This window comes from Clupea harengus, chromosome 7 (genome assembly GCF_900700415.2).
Source record: "Clupea harengus chromosome 7, Ch_v2.0.2, whole genome shotgun sequence".
Classification (NCBI taxonomy): domain Eukaryota; kingdom Metazoa; phylum Chordata; class Actinopteri; order Clupeiformes; family Clupeidae; genus Clupea; species Clupea harengus.
This window is the reverse complement of record NC_045158.1, coordinates 10,540,223-10,554,042: the sequence shown is the minus strand read 5'-3', so window position 1 is coordinate 10,554,042 and position 13,820 is coordinate 10,540,223. Positions and strand designations below refer to the sequence as shown.

Below are 13,820 nucleotides of genomic sequence, written 5' to 3'. Positions count from 1 at the left end.
TGGAATGTCTAGAACTGGTGGTTTCTTCAAGCACGAGGACAACTTACATGTTCACACTTAGCAACTCAAGATTTTTCCAGGGATTAGTGCAAACCATTAAAGTATAATGACTGCTGTTTGGCCTTGCTAAATAATTTGAGTGAAACTTGAACTTGAATGGAAGCAAGTGTACTTGGATACATAAGGAAATCCCAGGGACAGACTGATATCCAGTTAAACAGCTTTCATAGGGGGTTAAATATTTCTATCTGTGGTGGGAGAGATAATGAAGTACAGACCAAAAGGTTGAGGACTGTGTGTGTGTGTGTGTGTGTGTGTGTGTGTGTGTGTGTGTGTGTGTGTGTGTGCGCGTGCGTGCGTGCGTGCGTGCGAGTGAGTGTGTGTGTGTGTGTGTGTGTGTGTTTGGTGTGCGTGAGCGCGTGGTGGTGAGGGCAGGGTGTAAGGTCCTTTTGTTATACAACACTAAAAGCATGTAGCCAGTGTTGGCCACAAGGGGGAATCTAAGAATAGTGGCTTGGCCAGGCACTCCACTCGCCAGCCCTCAAATTACATGTGAGGCTCACAGCGCCAGGGCTTGTTAGAAGACACTTACACCCGTCAAAACAATAATGTATATGTTCAATGCTTTCAACTAGCCTCATTCAAAGCATTTACATCACCAACTTAGCAACTTATTAAGCTGAGAGTGTGTCCACACACACACACACACACACGCGCACACAGCTTCTCATATTAACACCCAGTCTAGCAGTCATTAGTCCAGCTGAGGCTGTACTTTAATCTCTGTTAGTGTACGTGCGTGTTAGCTTGTGCCAGCCGAGGTGACAGGGATATGGATCAATGTTAATGTTCACTCAGTGTGCTATGCTTAGTGTGCGTGTGTGTGTGTGTGTGTGTGTGTGTGTGTGTGTGTGTGTGTGTGTGTGTGTGTGTGTGTGGACGTGACAGAGGGGAGGGAGGAGAGAGGGACAGAGAGAGTCTTTCCAGAGCATGGGCACATAGTTTTTCACATACAAATTAAAATGATCTGGGATATGTTGTGCATTGCAAAACCAAACAGCCAAGGTCGCAAGCTGTGCAATTACGTAAGCATTAGATGTTTTGTATTTGCTAGGGATATGGAGCATGGCTAAGCTCAAACTGCTGTCTCGGCTGCAGTCTCTTTCTCTCTTTCTCTCTCTCTCTCTCTGTCCCCTTTTGTCTCTCTCACGCCCACAAACACACACACACACACACACACACACACACACTCCTGGGGAGATTGCAGAGATAGAGCTCATGACTGCTCGCCTGTCACAATAGATCACAGGCGTTGGGCTGAGCAGACCCAGCGACCAAGCCAACCAACACACACCCCAGTCATATGGGGCGACAGAAATAAAATTTGCTGGTTCATGATAGAAACCAACTGCCTAGCTTCTCTGGTACACCAATACACACACACACATAGACACATACACACATCTATCTCCTCCTGTGCCAAATACTCATTAGGTTTTAATTACCCACAAACATGGCACAAAAATAGACACCTAAAATATTGATAATTTCACCCTGGCGGGCGAGGGGAGGGGGTGTAAGGGCTCCCTCGGTGACCCTTCTCTGACAGGAACCGGGAGAGAGGGCTGGAAAGCCGGCTGTGGGGTTAGGGCGGGTTTTGGTTTTCTCTCTGGTGTTCTGTTTCCACAATACTGACACAGCAGGCAGGCACCCTGCTCCGTCCGCCGGCCCAGACGGGCATGTGGGACATGGCTGGGCTGGCACTGAGTGGGCACTGGGCCTTATCACCTCCCCACAGACCATTACAACTGTCGGGCACACAAACACACACACACACACACACACACACACACACACACACACACACGCACACACACACACACACACACACACATACACACAAACATACACACACTTGGTCAGCAAGTTATAGGGACGTCTGTGTAACCTTCGTGTCACACTGGCCAATCACTGATGAGTGTGCATGTATGTGTCATAGTTTCATATAAGCTACCATGCTGGTTATTCAGGCTCCTATGTGTATAAGTGGGGTGTGCCTATAAAAGTTAATTGACACAAGTAAGGGTAGCTTTGACACTACTATAAAACACTCAAGGCCTTTTGCTCACAGCAGGTTGACACCCTCCCGAGACAACCTTGGCTCACCCTAACTGATCACCTCCTACACAGCTGGAAACAGACACACAAGCAATAAATGCAAAGTGTCCTCTCACTCATCTTGAACTGCCAGCAGTATACACAGTCTGTAGGTGTGTGTGTGTGTGTGTGTGTGTGTGTGTGTGTGTGTGTGTGTGTGTGTGTGTGTATGTGTGTGTATGTGTGTGTGCACTTTCTCACCTGCCATAGGCAAAGCGTCTGTCTTTGTGGTGATCTCCAAAGGTGTCCCACAGTCTGAGGGATACACTGACCTCATCCACCACATCTCTGGACCTCTCCAGCACCTACAAGACACAACACACACTTACACAACTGCACACAAAATACTTTAGAACCCATGTATATTTACTGCACGCCGTTAAGAGCACAATAACATTGAGGTCTCTGCTGATAAACCTAAAGTAAATCTCATTACCAATGACAAAATGCATCCATCATGACTGACTACCTCAGTGGATCTGAATGTTCTAAAAAGCATGAATGCATGAATGAATGGATGAATGGATGAATGAATTAACTATTGAATGAATGAATGAATGAATGAATGAATGAATGGATTGATGGGTGGATGGATGGATGGATGAATTAATTAATGAATAGGTGGGTGGATGAATGGATGAATAGATGAATGGATGAATGAATGAATGAATAGAGGGATGGATGGCTGGATGAATGAATGAATGTGAGAGTGGTAGTAAATATTATAAGCAGTACATGTGGGGAATAATGCAATATACCAGTCATCACCACCGTTATTACAGTTATAGATGTAATGGTAATAGCATGTTTCAGGGAGGTGTCATCTATGCTGACGGTTGAAAAAAACAGACTAGCTCATGAGGCAGCATAATTAAAAAACTTAAATGTAAGAAAATGTACTTCTACTTAAATGTACTCCTTCTTAAGGATAGCCTGTCCGTAATACAAGGAGGCTACGCATGTGTTTGTGGTGCAGCTGGTAAATGTGGTGGATTCTTATAAGAAGTTTGGTTGACAGGGTCAAGTACACCATTCAAATTGTGAATCTGACTGCGCCACTACACACAGACACACAAGCAAACCCTTGGGAGCACAACTTGACCTGTACAAACACAGCACCTGTACCAATCTGGGCAAAGTAAAAACCCCAGCAAATCCACAAGCACAGACAAATAATATGAAACCCACTCTAATGAGAGATTAAATGTAGAAATGGATATTTGTAATTATGAGCAAGTATAAATGGAAAAAGGTAAGTACAAATGTTGTGCGTATGCATTTGTGTGTGTGTGTGTGTGTATGTGAATGTGTGTGTGTGTGTGTGTGTGTGTGTGTGTGTGTGTGTGTGTGCGTGTGCGTGTGCGTGTGCGTGTGCGTGTGCGTGTGCATGTGCATGTGCATGTGCATGTGCATGTGCGTGTGCATGTGTGTGTGTATATGTGCATGTGTGTGTGTATACAGTATGTGCATGTGTGTGTTTATGTGCATGTTGTGTGTGTATATGTGCATGTGTGTGTTTATGTGCATGTGTGTGTGTATATGTGCATGTGTGTGCCTGTCTGTGCACGTGCTCTGTAGCCTTACACACTCAGCACCTATACATTTAAACGGGTGGCGCCAGCACCCACCTCCTGGCACACGCGGTACTGGTCGATGGCCCAGACGGTTGGCACGTGGGTGGCAAGCAGCTGGTACTGCGTGAGGGTGGCATTGCAGGCACGGGCGCAGATCAGACGCGTCTTCCCCACAGCGTTGTCGCCCACCACCACGCATTTGATCGTCTCAACATTGGGCCGCTCATAGTCTGTGTCAATATCCATGGAGAGGGCCCTGGGAGGAGAGGAGGCAGAGTCAGCAGGAGAGAGAAAGAGAGAAGATGAAGAGATGAAGAGGAATGGAGAAAAGAGGGATAGAGGGACAACAGAGGAGAGAGGAAGAAAGAGAAAGGGTAGTAAACTTGTTGCAATAGCTGTGGAAGGTAGAGAAGAATCTATATAGTATGAAGCTATAAATATATACGTATATATATATATAAAAATATATAAGCTATATATAAGAAGCTATATTGAGCACACTTGCACTCATTTGGAAGAATGACATTTTAATTTCAATATTTTAGTGTGTTGGCTATAACCACTGTGGAAACATGTTACAAATAGGAAGAACATTTTAGAACTTGTCCCTACTCCCATAGATGGTTCAATGTGAACTGCTCTAAAACACAGTCCAAAAGCACAGCAAACGATTTAAGTTCAGTGAAGTGTCTCCCTGGGGGCTTCCATTATGGACAGTGGACATGTCTAGTTCAGAGTATTTAGAATTTTTTTTATCATCAACCACAAGCCTAAGAAGAATGGTCCATCCAATATGGAAGAACGCCATAATTGTCACCTTCCATTGACTATAATCCACACCCCTTCCTCAGCGCCCACAAATGAAACTCACACCAACTTTCTCATTTCCACACTCTTTAAAGGAAGGAAGTACAGAGACTGACTGACAACATCTACAGAAGCTCAGTGCATAAAGCATCGCACGATGGCTTTCTCGGCTGGAACTTTTCCAGCGGCAGTATTTGACACATTGATTACTGGCACAAACAGACCCATCCTCGCCACCCCTCTCTTTCCACTCTGCATCCATCTCAACCATTCCGCCGTGCCAAGCTTGTGTCTCATTTCACAGATGGGAGTGTTATCTTACAGCGCCAGTGCACTCAAGCGGGTGGGCCCAGGCAAACAGGGTGCCAGCGTACAACTCGGGTACCCAATGTAACCCAGTACCCCTCAGCAACACCACAGAATGAGTTGTCCTCTCCTAGAGAAAAAAAAACCCTCCAAGACCTCAGAAAGGGAGGCCAGGGAGCATAAAGGAGTGTATGGGAAACTGCTTGGTGGGAAGTGAATAAAGCAGGGGGGGGGGGGGGGTCTGTGTGGGAGAGGAGTACTCTGGGATCATCCCACATGACCCACGAGACGCGAGCAGAAGGAGAGGTAGTGGCGCAGGTTCCCTCTTATCTGGGGGTTAGGGTCTAGCAGGGTCGAGACAGACGTAAGGGGAGAGAAACCATGTGAAAACCTTGTTACTTCACGCACGGTTAGAAACGTTTAAAGTCCAAGGGTGCTCACAGAAGCATGCAGGTGGATGACAGAGCGTCTAAGGGGAAAAGGTAGGACAACGTAAAACGTATCCAACCTAGAGCAGGGATGCATCTCTTTGACCTATTTGGGACTTTGAGAAGCTTTTAATCTTAGGCTTGATCTAACTACAATTACTTGTCTCTGTCATGCATGGCTTAATGGTCAATGGTTGCAACCAATAGAAGCACCAATCTTCCCTGTGCAATCTTAGTGCACACCAGGTATCACTAGCCATTTCTGTCAAATCCTACATAATCAATGTTACAATAGCGTAGCTATGTCAGTTATCGGACAGTGTCAAACATCAGCCATTCTGATAAACAATCAAAATGCTAAGTTTAATAATGGATCAACAATCGATATGCTCAGTTTAATAATGGGTTAACATGACAATGCGAACGTTTGCCGATAACACACGCCGTCCGATAATTAACACCGTTACGATACAATAATTATCATTTAACTAAGTAAAATCCCTCTATAAATCCTATTACAAATCAAGTGAAATCCTACTCAAGTCCTATCCTATTAAATGATTTGCCGTTATAGTGGAGATAATAGCCATATTGTATGCAGTGCAGCCAGAAAGGAGTCGGCTTTTAAATCTCTGACTGATGAACATTTTCTATTAACACACATTGGTGTCAGCCATGTTGGCCGTAGCTGCTGGAACTAGAACATTGAGAGGGTGTTCTCTTCAGAAAGGTGAGAAACAGCACACATTATAGCTAAACTGAGAAGGAGTGTTTCAGCAACCAAACCCCGCTCCAGATACTTTGACTGTGAACCTGATACCCGTTTGGAGAACACTATGGTCCTGCTACACCCGAAAGAGAGAGAGAGAGAGAGAGGAAGGCCAGTGGACAGAAACTCCCTTCCACTGCCACTCTCTCTCTCTTAAACACACGGTCACACAAGCAACACACAGACAGACAAACGCACACACACAAGGCACATACACGTATAAAAACGCACACATTCTTTGCTGTGACACTTTAAAAGGTGCTACAACTGAGCTTGAACTTGATAAAAAAAAAAGTCTTTGTAAGTCTTGGGGCCTTGGGTGGAAAAATCATGATGTTTTCCAACACAGATTAACAGAATCTGAAACTGACACACTAGGAATGACCACAACATCTGAACTGAAGGAGAAAGCAAGAAGGGACACGGTGTACCTTCATTCATTCTCTGATGTTTGCGTTCAGTGTCTGGGATACAAAGGGAAGCCTCCAGATATGGGTTCAAGCACAGAGAGAGAGAGAGAGAGAGAGACAGAGAGAGAGAGAGAGAGAAAGAGAAAAGAACACATCAGCACGCAGCTTCTCTATCTTGAGTCTTTACTCTGCACAGCGGGAGGTTCCAGTCACACACACCTCTCTAAACACCTCTGGAACACTGTGCACTCTTTAAGCTCCCCCCCTCGCTCTCTCTCTCTCTCTTGCGCTGTCTTCCTCTGTAATTCAATCACCCACATCATTCTTCCATTCTCTCTTCTCCTCTCTCGTCAGCTCATTCTCTCATCACTCATTCACTCACTCACTCACTCTGTTTCTCTCTCACAAACACTCTCTCCCTCCCCTGCTTCTTTGTCAATTCTGTTCTCCCTCTCTCTGCATACTTTATTATTTGGTTAATTCAATTTCTATACCACCACCCCCCACCCCATCATCTATCTCTTACCATCTCTCCCTTGCCCTCTGTCGCAGTGCACTTGCTCTGCCTCTCCCTCTCCCTCCCCCTCCCTGTCTGTGGAAGTTATGAAACAGCTCCAATGTTAGAGACAGCTCTGTCTCAGCACTGCATAAAAAGGATTCACAGCTCCCCCTCTCTCTCCCTTCCCCTCTCTCTACCTCTCACACAAACACACATATCAAATGTGTTCACGTATAAGTGTTCTCCATGTGTATATAATATACATTTTTATTCGCGACTTTGACAGAGCCTATAGCAAACACAAGACATGTATTTGTCTGCTTACTCGTCTCCATGTTTGGATAGGCACCTATGTATGTAATTTAGGACCACACACTACAGTATTATGTATGTATTTGTCAGCATTAACTGGGATGGTTTCAAAATGCATGCACTTGTGTTAACATGGACATTCGTTTTTTTTGTGGTTTATGACAGTGGATTTTGTGATTGTGAGTGTGTCTGTCTGTGGGTACATCTGTGCGTGCGAGTGTGTGTGTGTCTCAGAGAGAGTGACGGCCTGGGATGGTGGCAGTGCAGACTGGTTACATAACAGCAGCCTGTAAAAAGCAAAACGGCCCAGCAACAACATCCCTCTCTCTCTCTCTCTCTCTCTCTCTCTCTCTCTCTCTCTCTCTGCTTTATCGCCCCCTCCACCCTTCCGGGTTGCACGGCGCCTCTGCTGCCATACTCTCCAGGCCTGTTGACCCAGCCATCAATCCTGGACGGCTCCGGCTCTCCGCTCCCTCTCTCCAGATCAGGGGACACTAACGCAGCCACCAGCCTCCTTTCCACCAGGGGATAAGCTGGGAATACTCCAGCTTTCTGCGACTATCAGTCCAGGTTCAACACGCCTGAATGTGGCCTATTTTAGGGTCTTTCTCTTGCATTAAGAAGTCAAAGGTTGCTGCCGTTCTCATAGCTCACTGATGCCTTTCTGTGCTGACATTGTCTCTTCTGCTGCCAGACCTCTCTTGTGCTACTGAACACTATGTGTGGACTATTGCTGGCATTGGCTCCTAGCGTTGCTACCGTCTCATATTGTCACTGCCGCCGCCTATGTAAAGGACAATATTAGAAACTCGATACCACGGACCCAGAGAATTCATTTTTCCATGCAGGCTGCCTGCTTTGCCTGTCTGTTGTTTTGGGCCCTCTTAAGCAAAAGGAGGTCAACATCATGACAAGAGTGTGCCAGGAATCTCAAATGGGTCTGGGACATAGAGGAAAAAAAGAGGCAGTGGAGGAGAGTGAAAGAGAGAGACACACAAAGAGAACAAATGGGGGGGGGGGGGGGTAAAGCGACAGAGAGGGAAGTAGAGGAAGAGGTGGAAAGAGGGAAAAGGGGGAGGGGGAACACATTTCCCTTTATGACTCACACTCTTCCCTTAGTCTGATATTTCTACCCTGTGTGTGAGTGTAGATCAGATTGTAGTGTGATGACATTGTAGTGTGCAGTGTAGTGTATTGTAATGTGATTCAATTGTAGTACTTAGTGCTTACTCTAAGGTCTCCTACTGTATTGAAGTTTGAGTGTTGTTCCTCACTTGTAAGTGGCTTTGGATAAAAGAGAGGAATGTTAACAACAGACACCATCACTCCAACACACAATCACAGAGTCTGAGTTGGCAGCACAAGCTGTCATTACAGTGAACCTGGACATGTGGCTGCAATGGGCCTCTACTTGGACAGGCTCTCTCTATAGTGCAGGAACAGAAGTTAATAAACAGGCTTGTGTTGTCTAGCGACGCCCTGTCTCCAAACTTCACAAGAACTTTGAGCTCATGACCAATACCAGCACCATAGATCTCTGTAAAGATAACCCTTCCACCTGCCCATACAAACACACTCACAGAAGCACTTCAGTGAGGCTCAGGTCGGAAGAGATCGGACACCTCTATGCACCAGCTGATGAACAGGGGGGGGGGGGGCTGGCTTCTAGAGTTGACAAGTGCCAGACTGATGGCCACTCACAGAGTGACACTTCAGATATCAGCGTACAGTACCTTCACTCCTCAGAGGGTCAGCAGGGCCAGAGAGCAGCTCAAACAGGCTGTCTGCAGGCCAGGAGGTTGGGCAGCCCAGGTCCCCAGTCTCCAGCTCCGGCCCTGATGTCAAATCAAGTGTGTTCATCACACAGGCAGCCCTTAATCATCTTTTTTTTACCATATGTTACTTTCGCAATGACACATGACATGACAGTGCTTTGAAGCATTCCTCGTAAACGAATACCCTGAATGGATCCCCTCAGTGACACTTGTTGCTGAAAGCGCTAATGCTGCCCCCTTCAAATCTATTATCCCCACCCTGATTAAGGAGCCATTCGCAGGACAGACACGCTGATGCTGTGAGCGCATGCTTGCAGCAGGAGAGCTAGAGTTAGACACAGGTTTGGGCTATCAGAGGGGAGCAAGCACAAGGTGTTGGATGATTTCTTCACACGGGCTTAACTCCAAAAGTATGTCTGGTTGCTGTGTATGGGTAGATATGACCACCATGGGAGTAGCAAGGGTGTAACTGGGTAAAGTGGGCCTTGAATGAAACCTACGATCCAACAATGACAACCTCCAAGCAGCTGAAACTTATGAGGGTTCAATTTTGTTTTTGCAAAAGGGCAGCTTATCTCTTAGGTAGATATGAACCTGAGTCATTGCCTCTTTGGGATAGGTATGTAGGGGTAGACAGTTGGGTTTTTTATGAGCTGTGCTGGGGTAAGTGTGATTTCTGTAGGGGAAGGTATGGCCTTTGCCTGTGCAGATATGGTAAGTAGGTTAGCATGCCTCCATCTTATCTGTCACCTGATGAAACTCAATCTCCATACTGACCTCACAGAAAGGTGTGTGTGTTTGTGTGATAAGATGTATTTCAGGCAGGGTGCATTACAGCACAAGAGAACGGTATATCTCAACCATTAACTCAGATAGAGTATGTGATATCCTGCATAAACCTATCCTTCTCTCATACCCAAATCTGAGGGACAAAAGATTTCACAGCATTGCATCAGGAGAGAGACTGAGGCGCGCAACATAACTGAGCTGCCATTCGCCCCCGTTTCATTCACCCTTCTAAAAATCGCTCCTCCTCAACATCCATTCAAAATTATTCATAGCTCGCATGAATTGCGTTTTCGCAACATTGAGGGAGAAGCAAGAAGCTATCACAGACAACTTCAAAGGAAATATGTCATTATATGTCGCGAAACAAGTGAGCTCTAGGAAAGATAAGAGAACAATGGGAATCTGAAAGCACATGGTGATGGGTTTTTTGTTGTCGTTGTTAGAGTAGGGACCACATTAAAAGTAGCCTGTATTAAAATGCCCAGCCATGGAAGCAAGCACAGCAAAAAAGCAACATGCCCATAAAACGATTGCAATAATAAAATCATGCAAATAGTTTAAATGCCATGCCTGTGCTTTGGTTACGGTACAGTACCCAGCTTACCATTCATGGAACTACAGACGCCCTGAATACCCAAACCAACACCAATTTATAAAGCAAACACGTGACTCATCTTCCTCCCAAGTAAAATTTCTGCCTACCTTCCGACTGTTCCAGAATTGACCCACATGCCAGTCCGCCTGTCCCACCCCTGGATCCCGTTACACCGGGCGCAGGAGTGGAGAGGTCAAAAAAAGTTGCCACAGGTGTGTAGGACTTTTTATTTGTCGACGCTTTATCTAGTTCCGCATCTGTCAAATAGGTGCCATCTGCACGCTCGCTTTTTCTACTGAAAGTCTGCCAAAGCCTTTGAGGCGAATATGTCGCTGACAACTACGGAACTCTTTTGTCCTGTCTAAACCTGGGGGATTATGTCGACGATTCTAAAAGACACTAATTTCTTTCTTGCAAATATGCAATTGCATTTCGTCTCAAACCCTTACTTCTCCAGGTTTCTTTCTGTTATTGTTTCTACAGCTGATTTCTCGACAACACGCCCCTACAGTACCGCGTCATGACTCCTCGAGATCCGCCTTTGACAGTGATGTAATATCCTAAGCAGCCAATCGCCTGATGGTGGCTCCTTTGTATTCCCGCCCCGTCTGGGGTAGTCTGTCTAGTTAACTCTGTTGTCACTGCATTCCTTCGTACATGACCGTGAAGTTAAACGGTCATGGGTTAATTATTCTTTGAAAAAAGGCATACCAGCTCTTCCAACCGTGTATTACTGCTCTGTGTCCGACTGAGTCACTCGTTCACAGAGAACTGTAGTTCACAGAGACCTATATCATATCGTGGACAACAGCACTTTAATTAACCATGCTGTCTTTTCCAGCTGTGAGTGCATACGTCAGTTTTCATTGAACGTGCAACTCTAAGCGTAATAGCATCTAACTGTATCTTTGACGTTGGTATCGGTATCTTATTTTATATGAGCAGAACCAACGTAGACTGAATCAGTTAAAGGGCCTAATAATTACCAGTAGCCCTCTTTTTTCTATCCAAATGGAAAGTCCTTTAAGATAACAAAGCCTTAAATGAAATAAATGTTTCAATAAGCATGCAAGGCAAAGCATCGGTTATAACAATCTGAGGCCATTTTAATCCTTCATTGTCATGGGAACTGAAGAAAGAACTGACACATTGCAGTTCCTCTATCCATTGCCCATAGATGGTCACTGCTCAGACTAAAGCGAGAGACCCCTGAGAGAAAGCCTTTTTGGAATGTGCATTCCTGAAGAAAGAATGCAAACTACAGGGCCCATCTTGCCTGGACCTTTACTCCAGACACAAAAGGAAACTAATATCACTAAAGTATTCAAGGGTGTTTATGTACCCTGTGATTCCTCAACTAGTGTTTGACAGTCAAAAGTAAAAATGTAGGGCCTCTTAGCTGTTAATGTGAGTGTAGGCCTATATCCTTCCATCCTACTTCTGATGCTCACCCTAACATTTTTATCTTTTACAATACTTGCAATAATCCATGGCGGAACTACTGGAGCAAAATGCTAGCAAAATCAGAACAAGCTCTTTCCCAGGAGGAGAAAGTAATGATCAAATGTATAACTTCTCCATACTTGGATAAGTTGTTTAGGATAATTGCATCTGTTAAATATCTGATAAGTCAAAGTATAGGAGAGTGCCCTCTTCTGGTGGCTAAAATAAGTGGATTCAGTCCACATTGAATGTAACCACCACATATAATGCATCCAGTTGATTAATCAAGCTGTTTTATAAACTTTTTACAATTTTTTTCTTATTGCCCAAATTATCGATGTTTCAAGTGAGTTTTTCCTTCAAATCCCCCATGTCTGCCAAAGGAGCTATAAGAGAAGCTGTGGCAGTCATGATGATAACAGGAACAATGTTATTCGCCTGAAATTAAAATGGTTGTCTATCCAGCTTCGCAAAGGACCACATGTCCCCAGTTGGACAGGGCTATGAAGCGGGCATGCAAATACCACCATAGTCTGGGAATGCGATGCCCCCTGGCTCTCTTACGAACCAGGAAAGCAGATATCTGAACATCTCAATGCAGAACTGTGGTGTCTCACAACAAACTCCTGAATAGCTACAATAGCTACTAAGAAAATACTTTATAATAGGTTAGGGATATGTGCTCAAATATGCTTCTAACCTTCCTAGCCTTGTTACAATAAATGATAGCATGTTTCTCATATTTCTGTCTCTTTCTCACGGGACCAAGGCTCTTTGTGCGGCAGCACTATTGAAAAAATCTTGGGTCTGTCAACACCCAGTGGTCAAATGTTCAGCAAGACAGACATACCCCTCTAAAGCTTCTTCCAGGCAAGAAGAGACACCACCCTACCACAAAGCTGAGGATAATAACAGACATCCCGGAATTCTGTCCCTCAGAGAAGTAGTCTGGCTCCAAAAAGTCCAAAAAGGTACAAAAAAAAGAGCAGAGCATGAAGGACAAGGGTCACAGACTCCGTCAGTCACAGGTCTGTGTGTTATTTTAGGGGAGGGAAAAAAGGGCTAAAATAGGAATGAAGGCAGTCGGTACTTTTTTTTACTGTATCAGGGCAAAAAAAGGCACAGCTGGAGACAAGAGACCAATCCATTTAGATTTGTCCTTTTCTTTACAAATCACTGATGAGCGATTATCATATTCACCTGTGCTTTGTGTCCTGGATTCTAAAGTGCATCCTGCCTTAGGAATGCATGCTGAGCAGACAAGATTGCACAAACAGGATGCGTTTACATTCAAATATGGGGTTTTGAGACAGCAAGGATTTTGGTGGACTGAGCTCCATGGTTTGTGGCTGAAGATAATTTTTGTGTTGTGGAACTTTAGGGGCCAGAGTAGGGAGGTTGTTTAAAGCCTATGAAGATATATATAAGTATACAAAAGAGTAAAATATTTATGTAATTCCATGGGACGTGGATTTGAGGGAAAACTTTTATTTTTGGGTGTCAATAGGATTCAAATAATATACATCCACATCACTTACATCAATGGCCACATTTTCATGTGCTTGTATAAGTTGGTCATATATGTAGAACTACATAGTTACACAAAATGAAAAGAAACATTAGGTAGAATGTTAACATTTCACAGCTTTCACAGTCTAGTTGAACTCTGACATGAGGACTAACAGAATGTATTACTAATTATTAATTTTGATTGTGGTTTTGTTCTCTACAATGTACTCTCTTAAGAGGAACAGGGGCTGAAAATAGCTCATGAAGTTCCATTCCAATCTCTCAGTAGGACTTGGATACGCAGTTCAGCCTTATTTCTCGTGTAGTTTTACAGCATGGGGGAGGACTGAACCACCCACCCACCAGTGCTTACACACACACACAGCTCACGCACACACACACGCTCACACACACACACACGCACATGCACATTCACACACACACACA

At 44.7% G+C, this 13,820-nt stretch overlaps 1 protein-coding gene across 8 annotated transcripts in view; it reads right to left on the bottom strand.

Annotated features, from left to right (window-relative positions):
• The window catches only part of rhobtb4 (Rho related BTB domain containing 4), a 32,324-nt gene that overhangs the window by 9,187 nt on the left and 9,317 nt on the right, over positions 1 to 13,820 (bottom strand). The window contains exons 1-6 of one of the 8 annotated variants that reach the window (XM_031570461.1): positions 10,529 to 12,705; positions 8,996 to 9,097; positions 8,493 to 8,546; positions 6,473 to 6,505; positions 3,786 to 3,987; positions 2,359 to 2,462 (exon numbers count right to left, since the gene is read on the bottom strand). In XM_031570461.1, coding sequence (XP_031426321.1) covers positions 2,359 to 2,462; positions 3,786 to 3,977 — 296 coding nt within the window. In that variant the 5' untranslated portion in view covers positions 3,978 to 3,987; positions 6,473 to 6,505; positions 8,493 to 8,546; positions 8,996 to 9,097; positions 10,529 to 12,705. The other 7 variants (XM_031570460.1, XM_012815958.2, XM_031570462.2 and 4 more) reach the window with 7 other exon arrangements.